The sequence below is a fragment of the Carcharodon carcharias genome, chromosome 35 (assembly GCF_017639515.1).
Source record: "Carcharodon carcharias isolate sCarCar2 chromosome 35, sCarCar2.pri, whole genome shotgun sequence".
Lineage (NCBI taxonomy): Eukaryota > Metazoa > Chordata > Chondrichthyes > Lamniformes > Lamnidae > Carcharodon > Carcharodon carcharias.
Genome location: NC_054501.1, coordinates 2,595,298 through 2,620,410, shown reverse-complemented (window position 1 = coordinate 2,620,410; position 25,113 = coordinate 2,595,298). Strand labels below are relative to the sequence as shown.

The 25,113-nt window shown below is 57.2% G+C and overlaps 1 protein-coding gene across 1 annotated transcript in view; it reads left to right on the top strand.

Moving 5' to 3' along the window:
• Positions 1-9,371, top strand: part of LOC121272750 (protein bicaudal D homolog 2-like) — an 80,424-nt gene extending 71,053 nt beyond the window's left edge. The window contains exons 8-9 of the mRNA XM_041179531.1: positions 6,858-7,086; positions 9,111-9,371. Coding sequence (XP_041035465.1) covers positions 6,858-7,086; positions 9,111-9,131 — 250 coding nt within the window. The 3' untranslated portion in view covers positions 9,132-9,371. The remainder of the gene's footprint in view (positions 1-6,857; positions 7,087-9,110) is intronic.
• The last annotated feature ends 15,742 nt before the right edge of the window (positions 9,372-25,113 follow it).

The following is a 25,113-nucleotide window of genomic DNA, read 5'->3' as shown; positions in this document are numbered from 1 at the left end:
CTGTCTCTGTCTCCCGCTCTCTCTGTCTCTGTCTCCCGCTCTCTCTGTCTCTGTCTCCCGCTCTCTCTGTCTCTGTCTCCCGCTCTCTCTGTCTCTGTCTCCCGCTCTCTCTGTCTCTGTCTCCCGCTCTCTCTGTCTCTGTCTCCCGCTCTCTCTGTCTCTGTCTCCCGCTCTCTCTGTCTCTGTCTCCCGCTCTCTCTGTCTCTGTCTCCCGCTCTCTCTGTCTCTGTCTCCCGCTCTCTCTGTCTCTGTCTCCCGCTCTCTCTGTCTCTGTCTCCCGCTCTCTCTGTCTCTGTCTCCCGCTCTCTCTGTCTCTGTCTCCCGCTCTCTCTGTCTCTGTCTCCCGCTCTCTCTGTCTCTGTCTCCCGCTCTCTCTGTCTCTGTCTCCCGCTCTCTCTGTCTCTGTCTCCCGCTCTCTCTGTCTCTGTCTCCCGCTCTCTCTGTCTCTGTCTCCCGCTCTCTCTGTCTCTGTCTCCCGCTCTCTCTGTCTCTGTCTCCCGCTCTCTCTGTCTCTGTCTCCCGCTCTCTCTGTCTCTGTCTCCCGCTCTCTCTGTCTCTGTCTCCCGCTCTCTCTGTCTCTGTCTCCCGCTCTCTCTGTCTCTGTCTCCCGCTCTCTCTGTCTCTGTCTCCCGCTCTCTCTGTCTCTGTCTCCCGCTCTCTCTGTCTCTGTCTCCCGCTCTCTCTGTCTCTGTCTCCCGCTCTCTCTGTCTCTGTCTCCCGCTCTCTCTGTCTCTGTCTCCCGCTCTCTCTGTCTCTGTCTCCCGCTCTCTCTGTCTCTGTCTCCCGCTCTCTCTGTCTCTGTCTCCCGCTCTCTCTGTCTCTGTCTCCCGCTCTCTCTGTCTCTGTCTCCCGCTCTCTCTGTCTCTGTCTCCCGCTCTCTCTGTCTCTGTCTCCCGCTCTCTCTGTCTCTGTCTCCCGCTCTCTCTGCTCTCTGTCTCCCGCTCTCTCTGTCCTCTGTCTCCCGCTCTCTCTGCTCTCTGTCTCCGCTCTCTCTGTCTCTGTCTCCCGCTCTCTCTGTCTCTGTCTCCCGCTCTCTCTGTCTCTGTCTCCCGCTCTCTCTGTCTCTGTCTCCCGCTCTCTCTGTCTCTGTCTCCCGCTCTCTCTCTCTCTCTGTCTCCCGCTCTCTCTCTCTCTCTGTCTCCCGCTCTCTCTCTCTCTCTGTCTCCCGCTCTCTCTCGTCTCTGTCCCCCTCTCTCTATCTCTCTGTCTCCAATCCCGCTCTCTCTCTCTCTGTCTCCAATCCCCCTCTCTCTCTCTCTCTCTCTGCCGCTCTCTCTCTCTCTCTGTCTCCCGCTCTCTCTCTCTCTGTCTCCCGCTCTCTCTCTCTCTGTCTCCCGCTCTCTCTGTCTCTGTCTCCCGCTCTCTCTCTCTCTCTGTCTCCCGCTCTCTCTGTCTCTGTCTCCCGCTCTCTCTCTCTCTCTGTCTCCCGCTCTCTCTCTCTCTCTGTCTCCCGCTCTCTCTGCTCTCTGTCTCCCGCTCTCTCTGCTCTCTGTCTCCCGCTCTCTCTCTCTCTCTGTCTCCCGCTCTCTCTCGTCTCTGTCTCCCGCTCTCTCTCGTCTCTGTCTCACGCTCTCTCCTCTCTCTGTCTCACGCTCTCTCTCTCTCTCTGTCTCACGCTCTCTCTCTCTCTCTGTCTCACGCTCTCTCTCTCTCTCTGTCTCACGCTCTCTCTCTCTCTCTGTCTCACGCTCCTCTCTCTCTCTCTGTCTCACGCTCTCTCTCTCTCTCTGTCTCACGCTCTCTCTCTCTCTCTGTCTCACGCTCTCTCTCTCTCTCTGTCTCACGCTCTCTCTCTCTCTCTGTCTCACGCTCTCCTCTCTCTCTCTGTCTCACGCTCTCTCTCTCTCTCTGTCTCCACGCTCTCTCTCTCTCTCTGTCTCACGCTCTCTCTCTCTCTGTCTCACGCTCTCTCTCTCTCTCTGTCTCACAGCTCTCTCTTCTCTCTGTCTCACGCTCTCTCTCTCTCTCTGTCTCACGCTCTCTCTCCTCTCTCTGTCTCACGCTCTCTCTCTCTCTCTGTCTCATCCTCTCTCTCTCTCTGTCTCATCCTCTCTCTCTCTCTGTCTCATCCTCTCTCTCTCTCTGTCTCATCCTCTCTCTCTCTCTGTCTCATCCTCTCTCTCTCTCTCTCTGTCTCCCGCTCTCTCTCTCTCTCTGTCTCCCGCTCTCTCTGTCTCTGTCTCGTCTCACTGCTCTCTCTCTCTCTCTGCCTCCCGCTCTCTCTCTCTCTCTCTCTGCCTTCCGCTCTCTCTCTCTCTCTGCCTCCTGCTCTCTCTCTCTCTCTCTGCATCCCGCTCTCTCTCTCTGTGCCTACCGCTCTCTCTCTCTCTCTCTGCCTTCCGCTCTCTCTCTCTCTCTCTCTGCCTCCCGCTCTCTCTCTCTCTCTGCCTCCCGCTCTCTCTCTCTCTCTGTCTCCGCTCTCTCTCTCTCTCTGTCTCCCGCTCTCTCTCTCTCTCTGTCTCCCGCTCTCTCTCTCTCTCTGTCTCCCGCTCTCTCTCTCTCTCTGTCTCACGCTCTCTCTCTCTCTCTGTCTCACGCTCTCTCTCTCTCTCTGTCTCACGCTCTCTCTCTCTCTCTGTCTCACGCTCTCTCTCTCTCTCTCTGTCTCACGCTCTCTCTCTCTCTCTGTCTCACGCTCTCTCTCTCTCTCTGTCTCACGCTCTCTCTCTCTCTCTCTGTCTCACGCTCTCTCTCTCTCTGTCTCACGCTCTCTCTCTCTCTCTGTCTCACGCTCTCTCTCTCTCTCTGTCTCACGCTCTCTCTCTCTCTCTGTCTCACGCTCTCTCTCTCTCTCTGTCTCACGCTCTCTCTCTCTCTCTGTCTCACGCTCTCTCTCTCTCTCTGTCTCACGCTCTCTCTCTCTCTCTGTCTCACGCTCTCTCTCTCTCTCTGTCTCACGCTCTCTCTCTCTCTCTGTCTCACGCTCTCTCTCTCTCTCTGTCTCACGCTCTCTCTCTCTCTCTGTCTCACGCTCTCTCTCTCTCTCTGTCTCACGCTCTCTCTCTCTCTCTGTCTCACGCTCTCTCTCTCTCTCTGTCTCACGCTCTCTCTCTCTCTCTGTCTCACGCTCTCTCTCTCTCTCTGTCTCGCTCTCTGTCTCTGTCTCTGTCTCTGTCTCTGTCTCTGTCTCGCTCTCTGTCTCTGTCTCGCTCTCTGTCTCTGCTCTCTGCTCTCTGTCTCTGTCTCGCTCTCTGTCTCTGTCTCGCTCTCAGTCTCTGTCTCGCTCTCTGTCTCTGTCTCTGTCTCTGTCTCGCTCTCTGTCTCTGTCTCTGTCTCGCTCTCTGTCTCGCTCTCTGTCTCGCTCTCTGTCTCGCTCTCTGTCTCGCTCTCTGTCTCGCTCTCTGTCTCGCTCTCTGTCTCGCTCTCTGTCTCGCTCTCTGTCTCGCTCTCTGTCTCTGTCTCTGTCTCTGTCTCTGTCTCGCTCTCTGTCTCGCTCTCTGTCTCGCTCTCTGTCTCGCTCTCTGCTCTCTGTCTCGCTCTCTGTCTCGCTCTCTGTCTCTGTCTCGCTCTCTGTCTCTGTCTCGCTCTCTGTCTCGCTCTCTGTCTCTGTCTCGCTCTCTGTCTCTGTCTCGCTCTCTGTCTCTGTCTCTGTCTCGCGCTCTCTCTCTCTCTCTGTCTCGCTCTCTCTCTCTCTCTGTCTCACGCTCTCTCTCTCTCTCTGTCTCACGCTCTCTCTCTCTCTCTGTCTCACGCTCTCTCTCTCTCTGTCTCACGCTCTCTCTCTCTCTCTGTCTCACGCTCTCTCTCTCTCTCTGTCTCACGCTCTCTCTCTCTCTCTGTCTCACGCTCTCTCTCTCTCTCTGTCTCACGCTCTCTCTCTCTCTCTGTCTCACGCTCTCTCTCTCTCTCTGTCTCACGCTCTCTCTCTCTCTCTGTCTCACGCTCTCTCTCTCTCTCTGTCTCACGCTCTCTCTCTCTCTCTGTCTCACGCTCTCTCTCTCTCTCTGTCTCACGCTCTCTCTCTCTCTCTGTCTCACGCTCTCTCTCTCTCTCTGTCTCACGCTCTCTCTCTCTCTCTGTCTCACGCTCCTCTCTCTCTCTGTCTCACGCTCTCTCTCTCTCTCTGTCTCACGCTCTCTCTCTCTCTCTGTCTCACACAACGCTCTCTCGTCTCTCTCTGTCTCACGCTCTCTCTCTCTCTCTGTCTCACGCTCTCTCTCTCTCTCTGTCTCACGCTCTCTCTCTCTCTCTGTCTCACGCTCTCTCTCTCTCTCTGTCTCACGCTCTCTCTCTCTCTCTCTGTCTCACGCTCTCTCTCTCTCTCTGTCTCACGCTCTCTCTCTCTCTCTCTGTCTCACGCTCTCTCTCTCTCTCTCTCTCTCTCCTCTGTCTCACGGCTCTCTCTCTCTCTCTGTCTCACGCTCTCTCTCTCTCTCTGTCTCACGCTCTCTCTCTCTCTCTGTCTCACGCTCTCTCTCTCTCTCTGTCTCACGCTCTCTCTCTCTCTCTGTCTCACGCTCTCTCTCTCTCTCTGTCTCACGCTCTCTCTCTCTCTCTGTCTCACGCTCTCTCTCTCTCTCTGTCTCACGCTCTCTCTCTCTCTCTGTCTCACGCTCTCTCTCTCTCTCTGTCTCACGCTCTCTCTCTCTCTCTGTCTCACGCTCTCTCTCTCTCTCTGTCTCACGCTCTCTCTCTCTCTCTGTCTCACGCTCTCTCTCTCTCTCTGTCTCACGCTCTCTCTCTCTCTGTCTCACGCTCTCTCTCTCTCTCTGTCTCACGCTCTCTCTCTCTCTCTGTCTCACGCTCTCTCTCTCTCTCTGTCTCACGCTCTCTCTCTCTCTCTGTCTCACGCTCTCTCTCTCTCTCTGTCTCACGCTCTCTCTCTCTCTCTGTCTCACGCTCTCTCTCTCTCTCTGTCTCACGCTCTCTCTCTCTCTCTGTCTCACGCTCTCTCTCTCTCTCTGTCTCACGCTCTCTCTCTCTCTCTGTCTCACGCTCTCTCTCTCTCTCTGTCTCACGCTCTCTCTCTCTCTGTCTCACGCTCTCTCTCTCTCTCTGTCTCACGCTCTCTCTCTCTCTGTCTCACGCTCTCTCTCTCTCTCTGTCTCACGCTCTCTCTCTCTCTCTGTCTCACGCTCTCTCTCTCTGTCTCACGCTCTCTCTCTCTGTCTCACGCTCTCTCTCTCTGTCTCCCGCCCTCTCTCTCTGTCTCCCGCCCTCTCTCTCTGTCTCCCGCCCTCTCTCTCTGTCTCCCGCCCTCTCTCTCTGTCTCCCGCCCTCTCTCTCTGTCTCCCGCCCTCTCTCTCTGTCTCCCGCCCTCTCTCTCTGTCTCCCGCCCTCTCTCTCTGTCTCCCGCCCTCTCTCTCTGTCTCCCGCCCTCTCTCTCTGTCTCCCGCCCTCTCTCTCTGTCTCCCGCCCTCTCTCTCTGTCTCCCGCCCTCTCTCTCTGTCTCCCGCCCTCTCTCTCTGTCTCCCGCCCTCTCTCTCTGTCTCCCGCCCTCTCTCTCTGTCTCCCGCCCTCTCTCTCTGTCTCCCGCCCTCTCTCTCTGTCTCCCGCCCTCTCTCTCTGTCTCCCGCCCTCTCTCTCTGTCTCCCGCCCTCTCTCTCTGTCTCCCGCCCTCTCTCTCTGTCTCCCGCCCTCTCTCTCTGTCTCCCGCCCTCTCTCTCTGTCTCCCGCCCTCTCTCTCTGTCTCCCGCCCTCTCTCTCTGTCTCCCGCCCTCTCTCTCTGTCTCCCGCCCTCTCTCTCTGTCTCCCGCCCTCTCTCTCTGTCTCCCGCCCTCTCTCTCTGTCTCCCGCCCTCTCGCGCGCGCTCTCGCCCTCTCGCGCGCGCTCTCGCCCTCTCGCGCGCGCTCTCGCCCTCTCGCGCGCGCTCTCGCCCTCTCGCGCGCGCTCTCGCCCTCTCGCGCGCGCTCTCGCCCTCTCGCGCGCGCTCTCGCCCTCTCGCGCGCGCTCTCGCCCTCTCGCGCGCGCTCTCGCCCTCTCGCGCGCGCTCTCGCCCTCTCGCGCGCGCTCTCGCCCTCTCGCGCGCGCTCTCTCCCTCTCGCGCGCGCTCTCTCCCTCTCGCGCGCGCTCTCTCCCTCTCGCGCGCGCTCTCTCCCTCTCGCGCGCGCTCTCTCCCTCTCGCGCGCGCTCTCTCCCTCTCGCGCGCGCTCTCTCCCTCTCGCGCGCGCTCTCTCCCTCTCGCGCGCGCTCTCTCCCTCTCGCGCGCGCTCTCTCCCTCTCGCGCGCGCTCTCTCCCTCTCTGTCTCCCGCTCTCTCCCTCTCTGTCTCCCGCTCTCTCCCTCTCTGTCTCCCGCTCTCTCCCGCTCTGTCTCCCGCTCTCTCCCGCTCTGTCTCCCGCTCTCTCCCTCTCTGTCTCCCGCTCTCTCCCTCTCTGTCTCCCGCTCTCTCCCTCTCTGTCTCCCGCTCTCTCCCTCTCTGTCTCCCGCTCTCTCCCTCTCTGTCTCCCGCTCTCTCCCTCTCTGTCTCCCTCTCTGTCTCCCGCTCTCTCCCGCTCTGTCTCCCGCTCTCTCCCTCTCTGTCTCCCGCTCTCTCCCTCTCTGTCTCCCGCTCTCTCCCTCTCTGTCTCCCGCTCTCTCCCTCTCTGTCTCCCGCTCTCTCCCTCTCTGTCTCCCGCTCTCTCCCTCTCTGTCTCCCGCTCTCTCCCTCTCTGTCTCCCGCTCTCTCCCTCTCTGTCTCCCGCTCTCTCCCTCTCTGTCTCCCGCTCTCTCCCTCTCTGTCTCCCGCTCTCTCCCTCTCTGTCTCCCGCTCTCTCCCTCTCTGTCTCCCGCTCTCTCCCTCTCTGTCTCCCGCTCTCTCCCTCTCTGTCTCCCGCTCTCTCCCTCTCTGTCTCCCGCTCTCTCCCTCTCTGTCTCCCGCTCTCTCCCTCTCTGTCTCCCGCTCTCTCCCTCTCTGTCTCCCGCTCTCTCTCTCCCCAGATGTGATCAGTATGTCACACAGCTGGATGAGATGCAGCGACAGCTGGCAGCAGCTGAGGATGAGAAGAAGACACTGAACTCCCTGCTGCGGATGGCCATCCAGCAGAAGCTGGCCCTCACCCAGCGGCTCGAGGACCAGGACTCCAAGCCCGAGCACCCCAGGCACGGGCACGGGCGAAGCAAGCCCCACTCCAAGAGCAAACCTCGAGCAGTCCGAGCCAGCCAGCAGGTAAGGATGCCACCTTGTCAGCGGCACAGCGTCAGCCAGGTGGTGATTCGGGGCGAGGCTGTGACTGGCGCTTGACAAATCTACCAGCTTTCTGCTGGAGGTCAGGAGCCACCTCTCAATCTCTCTCTGTCTCCCGCTCTCTCAATCTCTCTCTGTCTCCCGCTCTCTCTCTCTCTGTCTCCCGCTCTCTCTCTCTCTCTCTCTCTGTCTCCCGCTCTCTCTCTCTCTCTCTCTCTCTCTCTGTCTCCCGCTCTCTCTCTCTCTCTGTCTCCCGCTCTCTCTCTCTCTCTGTCTCCCGCTCTCTCTCTCTCTCTGTCTCCCGCTCTCTCTCTCTCTCTGTCTCCCGCTCTCTCTCTCTCTCTGTCTCCCGCTCTCTCTCTCTCTCTGTCTCCCGCTCTCTCTCTCTCTCTGTCTCCCGCTCTCTCTCTCTCTCTGTCTCCCGCTCTCTCTCTCTCTCTGTCTCCCGCTCTCTCTCTCTCTCTGTCTCCCGCTCTCTCTCTCTCTCTGTCTCCCGCTCTCTCTCTCTCTCTCTGTCTCCCGCTCTCTCTCTCTCTCTCTGTCTCCTGCTCTCTCTCTCTCTCTCTGTCTCCCGCTCTATCTCTCTCTCTCTGTGTGTGGAAAGGATACCGAGTTCACCTCGTTGTTTGTGGGATCCTGCTGTGCACAATCTGGCTTTCACGTTTCTACTTGTGAGAAACCTTTAAAAAAAACACCTCTCCTTCATTGGCTGTGAGGCGCTGTGGGGCTTCCTGAAGCAGTGACCAGCACTGGAGATATTGTTTGTTTCTCTGTCCTTTCTTTCCCTCGTTCACACTTTTTCCTTCTCTCTCTCCTCTCTCTCTTCACCCCTTTCCTTTTTCTCTCCTCTCCCTCTCTCCTCCTCTCTCTGTCTCTCCTTTCCCCAATATCTCCATCACTCCTTCCTGTCAGTTTCCCTCCTTCCTACCTCTCCCTCCCACCTTCTTTCCATCCCCCTGTCTCTCCCTCCCACCATCTCTCTCTCCCTCCCACCATCTCTCTCTCCCTCCCACCATCTCTCTCTCCCTCCCACCATCTCTCTCTCCCTCCCACCATCTCTCTCTCCCTCCCACCATCTCTCTCTCCCTCCCACCATCTCTCTCTCCCTCCCACCATCTCTCTCTCCCTCCCACCATCTCTCTCTCCCTCCCACCATCTCTCTCTCCCTCCCACCATCTCTCTCTCCCTCCCACCATCTCTCTCTCCCTCCCACCATCTCTCTCTCCCTCCCCCCATCTCTCTGTCCCTCCCTCCCTCCTCCCCGTCTCTCTGTCACTCCCCGTCTCTCTCTGTCACTCCCCGTCTCTCTCTGTCACTCCCCGTCTCTCTCTGTCACTCCCCGTCTCTCTCTGTCACTCCCCGTCTCTCTCTGTCACTCCCCGTCTCTCTCTGTCACTCCCCGTCTCTCTCTGTCACTCCCCGTCTCTCTCTGTCACTCCCCGTCTCTCTGTCACTCCCCGTCTCTCTGTCACTCCCCGTCTCTCTGTCACTCCCCGTCTCTCTGTCACTCCCCGTCTCTCTGTCACTCCCCGTCTCTCTGTCACTCCCCGTCTCTCTGTCACTCCCCGTCTCTCTGTCACTCTCCCTCTGTCTCCATCTCTCTCTCTTCCTGCCATTCTCTTGGCCTCCTCCCCCCCGCCCCCAACTTATTGGGTGCACCCCCCCACCAGCATGCATGCTCCCTTCCCCCCACTCCCTTCCCCCCACTCCCTTCCCCCCGCTCCCTTCCCCCCGCTCCCTTCCCCCGCGCTCCCTTCCCCCGCGCACCCGCCGCTCCCTTCCCCGCGCTCCCTCCGCTCCCTTCCCGGTGCTCCCCCCGCTCCCTTCCCCCCCGCCCTCCCTTCGCCCCACCCTCCCCCCGCTCTTTTCCCCGCTCTCCTGTTTTCACATGCCCTCCCTTCACTATCCCTCTCTCGTGGCTGTGCCTTTTATCGGCCCAACCCGTTGACTTCCCCTCCCCTCCTCTGTGTTATTTTTACCTTTTCTGTTCTGTTTTTGTTTTGCAGCAGCAGCAGCAGAATATTTGAGGCGGGGGGAGGGGAGGGGAGGACTGACGGAGGGAGAGGGAGGGGCGTGAGCCCCGACTCCAGAACATCCCTCCCTCCCTACCCCCTCCCTGAGCGTTCCTCGTCGCCGGTGACCCCCGAACAGCCATCCTTCGCTTGAGATCACCGCAGAACGCAGTGGAGGAGGAGGCCACGCCTAGGAGCACGGGAGGGTGCCGGGAAGCGGTGTCAGGAGGGTGCGAAGACTCACCCTCCCCCCCTGTAAACCCCCCCCCCCCCCCCCCCCACCGAAGCGGAAACCATGGCCTGCACAATCGCCAAGCGAATTCACCGATGCAAACAGTCGGTTCAACTCTTTGCACACGATTTTTTCTTTTTTAATTTTAATTATTATTATTATTATTATTATTTTGCAGAGCCGGGGAGCCCCATTGCCTTGCCCCACTTTCACAACCACTTCATCCCTGGGTCCCCCAGGGCTCTGGACACCCTGTGCCACACAGCTCTCCGCCTGCTGTATCCCCTTCCCCACTCAGCCAGCTCTCATCCACCCACCTCCCCCACCCATCCCTGCTCGAATGGAACACCATCCAGCGCTATTGTCCCTCCCTCCCTATTCTCCCTCCCTCCCTATTCTCTCTCTCTCTCCCTCCCTCCCTCCCTCTCTCTCCCCCCCACCCACCTCTGCACCCCAGTTATGTTTAAACCTGAGGAGGCCCTCCTCCCCTTAACCGTAGGCAATAAAACCGCAGAGGACCTGCCAGCACTCAAAGCTGATGGCGTCTGTTATTCTGGTTCGAGCCGGGAGGTGGTGGTGGTGGTGGGGTTGCGTTGCGTTGTGTTGGGGGTGGGGGTTGGTGTGGAGAAAGCCCATGGGAGCAGCGATCCAACAACTAGTAACAAGCAGCCACTGGGCCGTTGACCCTCTCACCTATCGCCTTACGGTCAAGGCTTCAGGCTGCCGACCTTTTGTACGACGTACGCCAAGTGCTCCGTGTTTCTGGTCGAAATTCCTCTCTCCAGCTGTTTACTCTCTGCCTTCTCTGGGGTGCTTGACGTTACTTTTCACCCACTTCTGGCCCCTTCACGTATCTTGTTTATTTTAAAAAGCTTGTGTGCCTCTCCCTCCGGCCACATTTTAACTGAGCTGCTCCCTCGACCAGCTGCTGTCTGATTTTTGTTTTCAATGTGAAGGCTGTTTATCCTTCCCGTGCCCCCTCCCCCCACCCCCCACCCCCTTGCCACTGTGGTCCCCTGCCCCAGTGAGGGATAGCCTGCTGACTGACTGGCTGGCTCCCCTCCCCTCCCGCCCCACCTCCCCTTTCCCCCCCACCTCCCCCCACCCCCGCCCCCTGTTGGCCAAGTGGGTTATGGCCATTTGATGAAAGAGTCGGTGACTGGGTATTGTTGCTGCTGCTGCCACCATGTTGCGCAGGGTATGGTTTTCACTTGCCAACAAGCAAAAAGTTCCGAGGCTGTATCGCAAACTCCGCCCCGGTTCCTTCGTGAAAATCGATGAGGTGCCTTGGCCTGTGATTCACACACAATTATTTGTGTGTGTGTGTGTGTGTGTGTGTGTGTGTGTGTGTGTGTCTCTCTCTGTCTGGTGTCCGTGTCTGTCTCAATCTCTGTCTGGCGACCGCGTGTATTTCCCTCTCTTGATCTGGTGTCCATGTCTGTGTCTCTCCCTGATCTGTCTAGTGTTTGCATGTGTGTCTCTCTCTGTCCAGTGTGTGTGCGTGTCTCTCTCTCTCTGTCAGCCTGGTGCCTGCATGTGTGTCTGTCTGTCTCCCTCTCTATCTTTCCCTCTGTGTTCTGTTACCTCTGTCCGTGTGTCCTTATTCTCCCTTGCCTTACCCAATGAGTGCTGCTTACTTCCAATATTGCACACGTCCTGTCCAAGTTGCAAACCTCTCGTGCTCGGGGACTTGCTCAGGTTAACTGAAGTGGAGAAGGCCCCTACCACCCAGCAAACCTGTTCTGCCAAGCAACTTGTGTCTGAAGTTTACAAAGCAGTGATTGTATTTGTGTGTGTGGGGCGGTGTGTGTGTGTGTGTGTGTGTGGCGCTGTGTGTGGCGCTGTGTGTGTGTGTGTGTGTGTGGCGCTGTGTGTGTGTGTGGCGCTGTGTGTGTGTGTGGCGCTGTGTGTGTGTGTGGCGCTGTGTGTGTGTGTGTGTGTGTGTGTGTGTGTGGCGCTGTGTGTGTGTGTGTGTGTGTGTGTGTGTGTGGCGCTGTGTGTGTGTGTGTGTGTGGCGCTGTGTGTGTGTGGCGCTGTGTGTGTGTGGCGCTGTGTGTGTGTGGCGCTGTGTGTGTGTGGCGCTGTGTGTGTGTGGCGCTGTGTGTGTGTGGCGCTGTGTGTGTGTGGCGCTGTGTGTGTGTGGCGCTGTGTGTGTGTGGCGCTGTGTGTGTGTGGCGCTGTGTGTGTGTGGCGCTGTGTGTGTGTGGCGCTGTGTGTGTGTGGCGCTGTGTGTGTGTGGCGCTGTGTGTGTGTGGCGCTGTGTGTGTGTGGCGCTGTGTGTGTGTGGCGCTGTGTGTGTGTGGCGCTGTGTGTGTGTGGCGCTGTGTGTGTGTGGCGCTGTGTGTGTGTGGCGCTGTGTGTGTGTGGCGCTGTGTGTGTGTGGCGCTGTGTGTGTGTGGCGCTGTGTGTGTGTGGCGCTGTGTGTGTGTGGCGCTGTGTGTGTGTGGCGCTGTGTGTGTGTGGCGCTGTGTGTGTGTGGCGCTGTGTGTGTGTGGCGCTGTGTGTGTGTGGCGCTGTGTGTGTGTGGCGCTGTGTGTGTGTGGCGCTGTGTGTGTGTGTGTGTGGCGCTGTGTGTGTGTGTGTGTGTGGCGCTGTGTGTGTGTGTGTGTGGCGCTGTGTGTGTGTGTGTGTGGCGCTGTGTGTGTGTGTGTGTGTGTGGCGCTGTGTGTGTGTGTGTGTGTGTGGCGCTGTGTGTGTGTGTGTGTGTGTGTGTGGCGCTGTGTGTGTGTGTGTGTGTGTGTGTGGCGCTGTGTGTGTGTGTGTGTGTGGCGCTGTGTGTGTGTGTGTGTGTGTGTGGCGCTGTGTGTGTGTGTGTGTGTGTGTGTGGCGCTGTGTGTGTGTGTGTGTGTGGGCGCTGTGTGTGTGTGTGTGTGGGCGCTGTGTGTGTGTGTGTGTGGGCGCTGTGTGTGTGTGTGTGTGGCGCTGTGTGTGTGTGTGTGTGTGTGTGTGTGGGTGTGGGGCGCTGTGTGTGTGTGTGTGTGTGTGTGTGGCGCTGTGTGTGTGTGTGTGTGTGTGTGTGGCGCTGTGTGTGTGTGTGTGTGTGTGTGTGGCGCTGTGTGTGTGTGTGTGTGTGTGGGGCGCTGTGTGTGTGTGTGTGTGTGTGTGGGCGCTGTGTGTGTGTGTGTGTGTGTGGGGCGCTGTGTGTGTGTGTGTGTGTGTGTGTGAGGAGGGAGCTGTGTGTGTGTGTGTGTGTGTGTGTGGCGCTGTGTGTGTGTGTGTGTGGGGCGCTGTGTGTGTGTGTGTGTGTGTGTGTGTGTGGCGCTGTGTGTGTGTGTGTGTGGCGCTGTGTGTGTGTGTGTGTGGCGCTGTGTGTGTGTGTGTGTGTGTGGGTGTGGGGCGCTGTGTGTGTGGGTGTGTGTGTGTGGGGCGCTGTGTGTGTGGACGCGTGCATGTCTCTGAGTTGCTCTCTGAGAGTGTTTGGGAGGGAGGGGCGTGTATATCCAAAGTGCCTCAGACTTTTGGTTGAACTGAATTTTCTAATCATGTTTATACGCTTTTTTAAAAACAAGCCTGCAAAAAATGAATTTTTGTAACTTGAAAATAAGAATGGCTGGGAAATAGGAATTATTTGGAGCCAGATCACCATGAACCCTTAAAATGAGGCAGCAGTGAAGGAGGGTCACTGGCCGAATTAGGGGGCTGGCCTTAAAAGGCCAGGTTTATATAAATAGTGCAAGGAGGGAGAGGTGAATCAGACAATGACCCAGTCGAGGGTTTGTCCAGCCTGCCTGAAGTGACTGTAGATGATCCCCGTTGTGAGGTTCCTTTCAATCATGTTCAACTTTAACCCCTTCCTTTCCTGCTGTCTTCACCGAGGCAGCTTTTCCATGGCTTAAACCCTTTGCTCATTTTGACCCTGGCTGCTGAGCTCCTCCACCCTCTCCCGCCCACCAGTGGCACCCCCGAAGGCTAGGATTTTGGCAGCTCCTGTGTGCTCACCGGCAGGGGTGGTGGGCAAGGGGTTAGGACCCGCTTGGGGTGGTTGGCCAAATGTATTGCCCGCACTGCTCCCTCCTCAGCCAGACCCCCTCGTGCTCAGGGAAAGTTGCCTGGGTTCACCCACCCCTCACCCCAATCCCTCGCTGCACGTGTCCCCCCACCCCACAACATAACCACATTGAACATTTCCCCCATCGTCAGTGTCGCCCGCGTCCCCGAGGGACTCAATGTCACCACATAACTGTGCCCGTGGGTTTGAGCACCCGCTCCACAGATTGACGCTCACAAACTCCACGTTGAGGGAGCGCCGCACTGTCGGAGGGTCAGCGCTGAGGGAGCGCCGCACTGTCGGAGGGTCAGTACTGAGGGAGTGCCGCACTGTCGGAGGGTCAGTACTGAGGGAGTGCCGCACTGTCGGAGGGTCAGTGCTGAGGGAGCGCCGCACTGTCAGAGGGTCAGAACTGAGGGAGCGCCGCACTGTTGGAGGGTCAGTACTGAGGGAGTGCCATCTTTCAGTTTAAGATGTTGAAACCCAAGCCCCTTCTACCCTCTCCGTGGATGTAAAATCCCACAACCACGACTGGAAGAAGCACAGTGGGGATGTTCTCCCCAGCATCCTAGAGCCAATAGTTATCCCTCAACCAACAACATTTTTTATAACAGCTTGACAGAACAGTCCCCACCAGTACTGTACCCCAGTGTTATACAGTGACAGACCTGTCCCCACCAGTACGGTACCCCAGTGTTATACAGTGACGGACCTGTCCCCACCAGTACTGTACCCCAGTGTTACACAGTGACAGACCCGTCCCCACCAGTACTGTACCCCAGTGTTACACAGTGACAGACCCGTCCCCACCAGTACTGTGCCCCAGTGTTATACAGTGACAGACCCGTCCCCACCAGTACTATACCCCAGTGTTATACAGTAACAGACCCGTCCCCACCAGTACTGTACCCCAGTGTTATACAGTGACAGACCCGTCCCCACCAGTACTGTACCCCAGTGTTATACAGTGACAGACCCGTCCCCACCAGTACTGTACCCCAGTGTTATACAGTGACAGACCTGTCCCCACCAGTACTGTAATCCAGTGTTATACAGTGACAGACCCGTCCCCACCAGTACTGTACCCCAGCGTTACACAGTGACAGACCCGTCCCCACCAGTATTGTACCCGTGTTATACAGTGACAGACCCGTCCCCACCAGTACTGTACCCCAGTGTTACACAGTGACAGACCCGTCCCCACCAGTAATGTAGCCCAGTGTTACACAGTGACAGACCCGTCACCACCAGTACTGTACACCAGTGTTACACAGTGACAGACCCGTCCCCACCAGTACTGTACCCCAGTGTTGTACACTGACAGACCCGTCCCCACCAGTACTGTACCCCAGTGTTATACAGTGACAGACCCCTCTCCACCAGTACTGTACCCCAGTATAATACAGTGACAGACCCGTCCGCAGCAGTACTGTACCCCAGTGTTATAGTGACAGACCCGTCCCCACCAGTACTGTACCCCAGTGTTATACAGCGACAGACCCGTCCCCACCAGTACTGTACCCCAGTGTTATACAGTGACAGACCCCTCTCCACCAGTACTGTACCCCAGTATAATACAGTGACAGACCCGTCCGCAGCAGTACTGTACCCCAGTGTTATAGTGACAGACCCGTCCCCACCAGTACTGTACCCCAGTGTTATACAGCGACAGACCCGTCCCCACCAGTACTGTAATCCAGTGTTGTACAGCGACAGACCCGTCCCCACCAGTACTGTACCCCAGTGTTATACAGTGACAGACCCGTCCCCACCAGTACTGTTCCCCAGTGTTATACGGTGACAGACCCGTCCCCACCAGTACTGTTCCCCAGTGTTATACAGTGACAGACCCATCCCCACCAGTACTGTACCCCAGTGTTACACACTGACAGACCCGTCCCCACCAGTACTGTACCCCAGTGTTATACAGTGACAGACCCCGTCCCCACCAGTGCTGTACCCCAGTGTTACACAGTGACAGACCCGTCCCCACCAGTACTGTACCCCAGTGTTATACAGTGACAGACCTGTCCCCACCAGTACTGTACCCCAGTGTTATAAAGTGACCGACCCGTCCCCACCAGTACTGTACCCCAGTGTTATACAGTGACAGACCCGTCCCCACCAGTACTGTACCCCAGTGTTATACAGTGACAGACCCGTCCCCACCAGTACTGTAGCCCAGTGTTATACAGTGACAGACCCGTCCCCACCAGTACTGTACCCCAGTGTTATACAGTGACAGACCCGTCCCCACCAGTACTGTACCCCAGTGTTATACAGTGACAGACCCGTCCCCACCAGTACTGTACCCCAGTGTTATACAGTGACAGACCCGTCCCCACCAGTACTGTACCCCAGTGTTATACAGTGACAGACCCGTCCCCACCAGTACTGTACCCCAGTGTTATACAGTGACAGACCCATCCCCACCAGTACTGTACCCCAGTGTTATACAGTGACAGACCCGTCCCCACCAGTACTGTAATCCAGTGTTATACAGTGACAGACCCGTCCCCACCAGTACTGTACCCCAGTGTTACACAGTGACAGACCCGTCCCCACCAGTATTGTACCCGTGTTATACAGTGACAGACCCGTCCCCACCAGTACTGTAGCCCAGTGTTACACAGTGACAGACCCGTCCCCACCAGTACTGTACCCCAGTGTTACACAGTGACAGACCCGTCCCCACCAGTACTGTACCCCAGTGTTGTACACTGACAGACCCGTCCCCACCAGTACTGTACCCCAGTGTTATACAGTGACAGACCCCTCTCCACCAGTACTGTACCCCAGTATAATAGTGACAGACCCGTCCGCAGCAGTACTGTACCCCAGTGTTATAATGACAGACCCGTCCCCACCAGTACTGTACCCCAGTGTTATAAAGTGACCGACCCACCCCCACCAGTACTGTACCCCAGTATAATACAGTGACAGACCCGTCCCCAGCAGTACTGTACCCCAGTGTTATAGTGACAGACCCGTCCCCACCAGTACTGTACCCCAGTGTTATACACTGACAGACCCGTCCCCACCAGTACTTACCCAAGTGTTATACAGTGACAGACCCGTCCCCACCAGTACTGTACCCCAGTGTTATAGTGACAGACCCGTCCCCACCAGTACTGTACCCCAGTGTTACACAGCGACAGACCCGTCCCCACCAGTACTTACCCAAGTGTTATACAGTGACAGACCCGTCCCCACCTGTACTGTACCCCAGTGTTATAAAGTGACCGACCCACCCCCACCAGTACTGTACCCCAGTATAATAGTGACAGACCCGTCCCCAGCAGTACTGTACCCCAGTGTTATACAGTGACAGACCCGTCCCCACCAGTACTGTACCCCAGTGTTATACACTGACAGACCCGTCCCCACCAGTACTGTACCCCAGTGTTATACAGTGACAAACCCATCCCCACCAGTACTGTACCCCATAGTTACACACTGACAGACCCGTCCCCACCAGTACTGTACCCTAGTGTTATACACTGACAGACCCGTCACCATTAGTACTGTACCCCAGTGTTATACAGTGACAGACCTGTCCCCACCAGTACTGTACCCTAGTGTTATACACTGACAGACCCGTCCCCACCAGTACTGTACCCTAGTGTTATACACTGACAGACCCATCCCCACCAGTACTGTACCCCAGTGTTATACAGTGACAGACCCGTCCCCACCAGTACTGTACCACCCTCTTACTCTGACTCTCTCACTCTCTGCCTTTCCTTCACACTCCTCATCTCAATCACACCCCAGTGACTCTCGCACTTGAGTTGCCGTGAAAGTGAGGGGGGCGCGGACGAGACCCCCCGTTCCCCCCACCACGCACTCGGCCGCTCCTCCTCGTCCACCCTCACCCTGGGGAGGGCTGTAAACGGCGGCGGCCGGCTGACCGAGGTGAACCTTCCGATGTGCTGACCCTGAGACACGCGAGCCTGGCCTCCTGCGGAGCAGGGGAGGTGGAGGGGGTGAGGGGAGATGGTGGGACGGCCGGTCCCTGGAGCCCCGATGGGTTTGCAGCTTGAGACCACAGGAACGTGGTTCCCTGGGGAGCGTCCTGAACGCGGGCACCGAACAGCTGGAGAGCTGCCCAACAGGGACGCGCTCTCTGCAAGCCTGGAACTGGTGGTGTGCTCCATCTCTAAACCTTTCTCTAAGTGCCTTTCCATTTTTTTTTTGTTTTTTGTGTGTTCGGCTGTTGTATATATTGCAAACGCCACACGTTCTTTTCAGCATGGACTGACATCCTTCTCTCGAGTACTGAATGTATCTTGACGTCTGAATTCCGTTTACAGCAGTGTTAGAACTGGACAAGTGAGTGGGAGAAAGTGCAATTTACTATGTGTCTTTGTACATAGACAATGTCAATAAATATGCCTCATGGCAGTGCGTCCCTGTGTCGTTTCTTCACTACTCTCTCTCTCTCTCTCTCGCTTTGTCTGGGACAACCCATCTCATCTCTACAGTGCTCTCACCCCAGTAAAACATTCCCAAAGGCGCTTCACTGGGTTGTATATCTGACAGAATCTGACCCCGAGCCACGTGCGGAGATATTAGGGACAGGTGACCAAGAGCTTGGTCAGAGAGCTCGCTTTTTAAGCAGGATCTTAACGGAGGAGGGAGGGATAGAGAGGCGGAGAGGTTTAGAAAGGAAATTCCAGGCAGCTGAAGGCCCGGCCGCCAATGGCAGAGCGATGGGAATCGGGGGGGAAGCTCGAGAGGCCGGAATTGGAGGAGTGCAGAGATCTCTGAGGTTACAGAGATAGGGAGGGTTGCAGGGGCTGGATGAGGTTACAGAGATAGGGAGGGGTGTAGGGGCTGGGGGTGGTTAAAGAGATAGATAGGGTTGTAGGGGCTGGGGGTGGTTACAGAGATAGGGTTGTAGGGGCTGGAGGAGGTTACAGAGATAGGGAGGGGTGTAGGTGCTGGAGGAGGTTACAGAGATAGGGAGGGGTGCAGGGGCTGGAGGAGGTTACAGAGTTAGGGAGGGGTGTAGGGGCTGGAGGAGGTTACAGAGATAGGAAGGGGTGTAGGGGCTGGGGGTGGTTACAGAGATAGGGAGGGTTGTTGGGGCTACAGAGGGTTCCAGAGATAGGGTTTTAGGGGCTGGAAGAGGTTACAGAGATAGGGAGGATTGTAGGGGCTGGAGGAGGTTACAGAGAGAGGTAGAGTTGTAGGGGCTGGAGGAGGTTACAGAGAGAGTGGAGTGTAGGGGCTGGAGGAGGTTACAGAGAGAGTGGAGTGTAGGGGCTGGAGGAGGTTACAGAGATAGGGAGAGGTGTAGGGGCTGGAGGAGGTTACAGAGAGAGGGTGGGGTGTAGGGGCTGGAGGAGGTTACAGAGATAGGGAGGTTTGTAGTGGCTGGAGGTGGTTACACAGAGAGGGTGGCGTGTAGGGGCTGGAGGTGGTTACAGAGATAGGGTGGGGTGTAGGGGCTGGGGGTGGTTAAAGAGATAGAGAGGGTTGTAGGGGCTGGGGGTGGTTACAGACAGGGTTGTAGGGGCTGGAGGAGGTTACAGAGATAGGGAGAGGTGTAGGGGCTGGGGGTGGTTACAGAGATAGGGAGGGTTGTTGGGGCTAGAGGCGGTTCCAGAGATAGGGAGGGTTTTAGGGGCTGGAAGAGGTTACAGAGATAGGGAGGATTGTAGGGGCTGGAGGAAGTTACAGAGAGAGGGAGAGGTGTAAGGGCTGGAGGAGGTTACAGAGAGAGAGTGGAGTGTAAGGGCTGGAGGAGGTTACAGAGATAGGGAGAGGTGTAGGGGCTGGAGGAGGTTACAGAGAGAGGGTGGGGTGTAGGGGCTGGAGGAGGGTACAGAGATAGGGAGAGGTGTAGGGGCTGGAGGAGGTTACAGAGATAAGAAGGGGTGTAGGGGCTGGGGGTGGTTACAGAGATAGGGAGGGTTGTTGGGGCTAGAGGGGGTTCCAGAGATAGGGTTTTAGGGGCTGGAAGAGGTTACAGAGATAGGGAGGATTGTAGGGGCTGGAGGAGGTTACAGAGAGAGTGGAGTGTAGGGGCTGGAGGAGGTTACAGAGATAGGGAAGCGGTGTAGGGGCTGGAGGAGGTTACAGAGAGGGTGGGGTGTAGGGGCTGGAGGAGGTTACAGAGATAGCGAGGTTTGTAGGGGTTGGAGGTGGTTACAGAGAGAGGGTGGCGTGTAGGGGCTGGAGGTGGTTACAGAGATAGGGTGGGGTGTAGGGGCTGGGGGTGGTTAAAGAGATAGATAGGGTTGTAGGGGTTGGGGGTGGTTACAGACATAGGGTTGTAGGGGCAGGAGGAGGTTACAGAGATAGGGAGAGGGGTAGGGGCTGGGGGTGGTTACAGAGATAGGGAGGGTTGTTGGGGCTAGAAGGGGTTCCAGAGATAGGGTTTTAGGGGCTGGAAGAGGTTGCAGAGATAGGATTGTAGGGGCTGGAGGAGGTTACAGAGACGGGAGGGGTGTAGGGGCTGGGGGTGGTTACAGAGATAGGGAGGGGTGTATGGGCTGGGGGTGGTTACAGAGATAGGGAGGGTTGTTGGGGCTAGAGGGGGTTCCAGAGATAGGGAGGGTTTTAGGGGCTGGAAGAGGTTACAGAGATAGGGAGGATTGTAGGGGCTGGAGGAGGTTACAGAGAGAGGGAGAGGTGTAGGGGCTGGAGGAGGTTACAGAGAGAGGGCGGGGTGTAGGGGCTTGAGGAGTTTACAGAGAGAGGGTGGGGTGTAGGGGCTGGAGGAGGTTACAGAGATAGGGAGGTTTGTAGGGGCTGGAGGTGGTTACAGAAAGAGGGTGGCGTGTAGGGGCTGGAGGTGGTTACAGAGATAGGGAGGGGTGTAGGGGCTGGGGGTGGTTAAAGAGATAGAGAGGGTTGTAGGGGCTGGGGGTGGTTACAGAGATAGGGTTGTAGGGGCTGGCGGAGGTTACAGAGATAGGGAGGAGTGAAGGTGCTGGAGGAGGTTACAGAGATAGGGAGGGGTGTAGGGGCTGGAGGAGGTTACAGAGTTAGGGAGGGGTGTAGGGGCTGGAGGAGGTTACAGAGATAGGAAGGGGTGTAGGGGCTGGGGGTGGTTACAGAGATAGGGAGGGTTGTTGGGGCTAGAGGGGGTTCCAGAGATAGGGTTTTAGGGGCTGGAAGAGGTTACAGAGATAGGGAGGATTGTAGGGGCTGGAGGAGGTTACAGAGAGAGGTAGAGTTGTAGGGGCTGGAGGAGGTTACAGAGAGAGTGGAGTGTAGGGGCTGGAGGAGGTTACAGAGATAGGGAGAGGTGTAGGGGCTGGAGGAGGTTACAGAGAGAGGGTGGGGTGTAGGGGCTGGAGGAGGTTACAGAGATAGGGAGGTTTGTAGGGGCTGGAGGTGGTTACACAGAGAGGGTGGCGTGTAGGGGCTGGAGGTGGTTACAGAGATAGGGTGGTGTGTAGGGGCTGGGGGTGGTTAAAGAGATAGAGAGGGTTGTAGGGGCTGGGGGTGGTTACAGATATAGGGTTGTAGGGGCTGGAGGAGGTTACAGAGATAGGGAGAGGTGTAGGGGCTGGGGGTGGTTACAGAGATAGGGAGGGTTGTTGGGGCAAGAAGGGGTTCCAGAGATAGGGAGGGATTTAGGGGCTGGAAGAGGTTACAGAGATAGGATTGTAGGGGTTGGAGGAGGTTACAGAGATGGGAGGGGTGTAGGGGCTGGGGGTGGTTACAGAGATAGGGAGGGGTGTATGGGCTGGGGGTGGTTACAGAGATAGGGAGGGTTGTTGGGGCTAGAGGCGGTTCCAGAGATAGGGAGAGTTTTAGGGGCTGGAAGAGGTTACAGAGATAGGGAGGATTGTAGGGGCTGGAGGAGGTTACAGAGAGAGGGAGAGGTGTAGGGGCTGGAGGAGGTTACAGAGATAGGGAGAGGTGTAGGGGCTGGAGGAGGTTACAGAGAGAGGGTGGGGTGTAGGGGCTGGAGGAGGTTACAGAGATAGGGAGAGGTGTAGGGACTGGAGGAGGTTACAGAGATAGGGAGGGTTTTAGTGGCTGGGGGTGGTTAAAGAGATAGAGAGGGTTGTAGGGGCTGGGGGTGGTTACAGACATAGAGTTGTAGGGGCTGGAGGAGGTTACAGAGATAGGGAGAGGTGTAGGGGCTGGGGGTGGTTACAGAGATAGGGAGGGTTGTTGGGGCTAGAAGGGGTTCCAGAGATAGGGATGGTTTTAGGGGCTGGAAGAGGTTACAGTGATAGGATTGTAGGGGCTGGAGGAGGTTACAGAGATGGGAGGGATGTAGGGGCTGGGGGTGGTTACAGAGATAGGGAGGGGTGTATGGGCTGGGGGTGGTTACAGATATAGGGAGGGTTGTTGGGGCTAGAGGGGGTTGCAGAGATAGTGAGGGTTTTAGGGGCTGGAAGAGGTTACAGAGATAGGGAGGATTGTAGGGGCTGGAGGAGGTTACAGAGAGAGGGAGAGGTGTAGGGGCTGGAGGAGGTTAAAGAGAGAGGGCGGGGTGTAGGGGCTTGAGGAGTTTACAGAGAGAGGGTGGGGTGTAGGGGCTGGAGGAGGTTACAGAGATAGGGAGGTTTGTAGGGGCTGGAGGTGGTTACAGAAAGAGGGTGGCGTGTAGGGGCTGGAGGTGGTTACAGAGATAGGGAGGGGTGTAGGGGCTGGGGGTGGTTAAAGAGATAGAGAGGGTTGTAGGGGCTGGGGGTGGTTACAGAGATAGGGTTGTAGGGGCTGGAGGAGGTTACAGAGACAGGGAGGGGTGAAGGTGCTGGAGGAGGTTACAGAGATAGGGAGGGGTGTAGGGGCTGGAGGAGTTTACAGAGAGAGGGTGGGGTGTAGGGGCTGGAGGAGGTTACAGAGATAGGGAGGTTTGTAGGGGCTGGAGGTGGTTACAGAAAGAGGGTGGCGTGTAGGGGCTGGAGGTGGTTACAGAGATAGGGAGGGGTGTAGGGGCTGGGGGTGGTTAAAGAGATAGAGAGGGTTGTAGGGGCTGGGGGTGGTTACAGAGATAGGGTTGTAGGGGCTGGAGGAGGTTACAGAGATAGGGAGGGGTGAAGGTGCTGGAGGAGGTTACAGAGATAGGGAGGGGTGTAGGGGCTGGAGGAGGTTACAGAGTTAGGGAGGGGTGTAGGGGCTGGAGGAGGTTACAGAGATAGGAAGGGGTGTAGGGGCTGGGGGTGGTTACAGAGATAGGGAGGGTTGTTGGGGCTAGAGGGGGTTCCAGAGATAGGGTTTTAGGGGCTGGAAGAGGTTACAGAGATAGGGAGGATTGTAGGGGCTGGAGGAGGTTACAGAGAGAGGTAGAGTGTAGGGGCTGGAGGAGGTTACAGAGATAGGGAGAGGTGTAGGGGCTGGAGGAGGTTACAGAGAGAGGGTGGGGTGTAGGGGCTGGAGGAGGTTACAGAGATAGGGAGGTTTGTAGGGGCTGGAGGTGGTTACACAGAGAGGGTGGCGTGTAGGGGCTGGAGGATTTTACAGAGATAGGGTGGGGTGTAGGGGCTGGGGGTGGTTAAAGAGATAGAGAGGGTTGTAGGGGCTGGGGGTGGTTACAGACATAGGGTTGTAGGGGCTGGAGGAGGTTACAGAGATAGGGAGAGGTGTAAGGGCTGGGGGTGGTTACAGAGATAGGGAGGGTTGTTGGGGCAAGAAGGGGTTCCAGAGATAGGGAGGGATTTAGGGGCTGGAAGAGGTTACAGAGATAGGATTGTAGGGGTTGGAGGAGGTTACAGAGATGGGAGGGGTGTAGGGGCTGGGGGTGGTTACAGAGATAGGGAGGGGTGTATGGGCTGGGGGTGGTTACAGAGATAGGGAGGGTTGTTGGGGCTAGAGGCGGTTCCAGAGATAGGGAGGGTTTTAGGGGCTGGAAGAGGTTACAGAGATAGGGAGGATTGTAGGGGCTGGAGGAGGTTACAGAGAGAGGGAGAGGTGTAGGGGCTGGAGGAGGTTACAGAGAGAGAGTGGAGTGTAAGGGCTGGAGGAGGTTACAGAGATAGGGAGAGGTGTAGGGGCTGGAGGAGGTTACAGAGAGAGGGTGGGGTGTAGGGGCTGGAGGAGGTTACAGAGATAGGGAGAGGTGTAGGGACTGGAGGAGGTTACAGAGATAGGGAGGGTTGTAGGGGCTGGGGGTGGTTAAAGAGATAGAGAGGGTTGTAGGGGCTGGGGGTGGTTACAGACATAGAGTTGTAGGGGCTGGAGGAGGTTACAGAGATAGGGAGAGGTGTAGGGGCTGGGGGTGGTTACAGAGATAGGGAGGGTTGTTGGGGCTAGAAGGGGTTCCAGAGATAGGGATGGTTTTAGGGGCTGGAAGAGGTTACAGTGATAGGATTGTAGTGGCTGGAGGAGGTTACAGAGATGGGAGGGATGTAGGGGCTGGGGGTGGTTACAGAGATAGGGAGGGGTGTATGGGCTGGGGGTGGTTACAGATATAGGGAGGGTTGTTGGGGCTAGAGGCGGTTCCAGAGATAGGGAGGGATTTAGGGGCTGGAAGAGGTTACAGAGATAGGATTGTAGGGGTTGGAGGAGGTTACAGAGATGGGAGGGGTGTAGGGGCTGGGGGTGGTTACAGAGATAGGGAGGGGTGTATGGGCTGGGGGTGGTTACAGAGATAGGGAGGGTTGTTGGGGCTAGAGGCGGTTCCAGAGATAGGGAGAGTTTTAGGGGCTGGAAGAGGTTACAGAGATAGGGAGGATTGTAGGGGCTGGAGGAGGTTTCAGAGAGAGGGAGAGGTGTAGGGGCTGGAGGAGGTTACAGAGAGAGAGTGGAGTGTAAGGGCTGGAGGAGGTTACAGAGATAGGGAGAGGTGTAGGGGCTGGAGGAGGTTACAGAGAGAGGGTGGGGTGTAGGGGCTGGAGGAGGTTACAGAGATAGGGAGAGGTGTAGGGACTGGAGGAGGTTACAGAGATAGGGAGGGTTGTAGGGGCTGGGGGTGGTTAAAGAGATAGAGAGGGTTGTAGGGGCTGGGGGTGGTTACAGACATAGAGTTGTAGGGGCTGGAGGAGGTTACAGAGATAGGGAGAGGTGTAGGGGCTGGGGGTGGTTACAGAGATAGGATTGTAGGGGCTGGAGGAGGTTACAGAGATGGGAGGGATGTAGGGGCTGGGGGTGGTTACAGAGATAGGGAGGGGTGTATGGGCTGGGGGTGGTTACAGATATAGGGAGGGTTGTTGGGGCTAGAGGGGGTTGCAGAGATAGTGAGGGTTTTAGGGGCTGGAAGAGGTTACAGAGATAGGGAGGATTGTAGGGGCTGGAGGAGGTTACAGAGAGAGGGAGAGGTGTAGGGGCTGGAGGAGGTTAAAGAGAGAGGGCGGGGTGTAGGGGCTTGAGGAGTTTACAGAGAGAGGGTGGGGTGTAGGGGCTGGAGGAGGTTACAGAGATAGGGAGGTTTGTAGGGGCTGGAGGTGGTTACAGAAAGAGGGTGGCGTGTAGGGGCTGGAGGTGGTTACAGAGATAGGGAGGGGTGTAGGGGCTGGGGGTGGTTAAAGAGATAGAGAGGGTTGTAGGGGCTGGGGGTGGTTACAGAGATAGGGTTGTAGGGGCTGGAGGAGGTTACAGAGACAGGGAGGGGTGAAGGTGCTGGAGGAGGTTACAGAGATAGGGAGGGGTGTAGGGGCTGGAGGAGTTTACAGAGAGAGGGTGGGGTGTAGGGGCTGGAGGAGGTTACAGAGATAGGGAGGTTTGTAGGGGCTGGAGGTGGTTACAGAAAGAGGGTGGCGTGTAGGGGCTGGAGGTGGTTACAGAGATAGGGAGGGGTGTAGGGGCTGGGGGTGGTTAAAGAGATAGAGAGGGTTGTAGGGGCTGGGGGTGGTTACAGAGATAGGGTT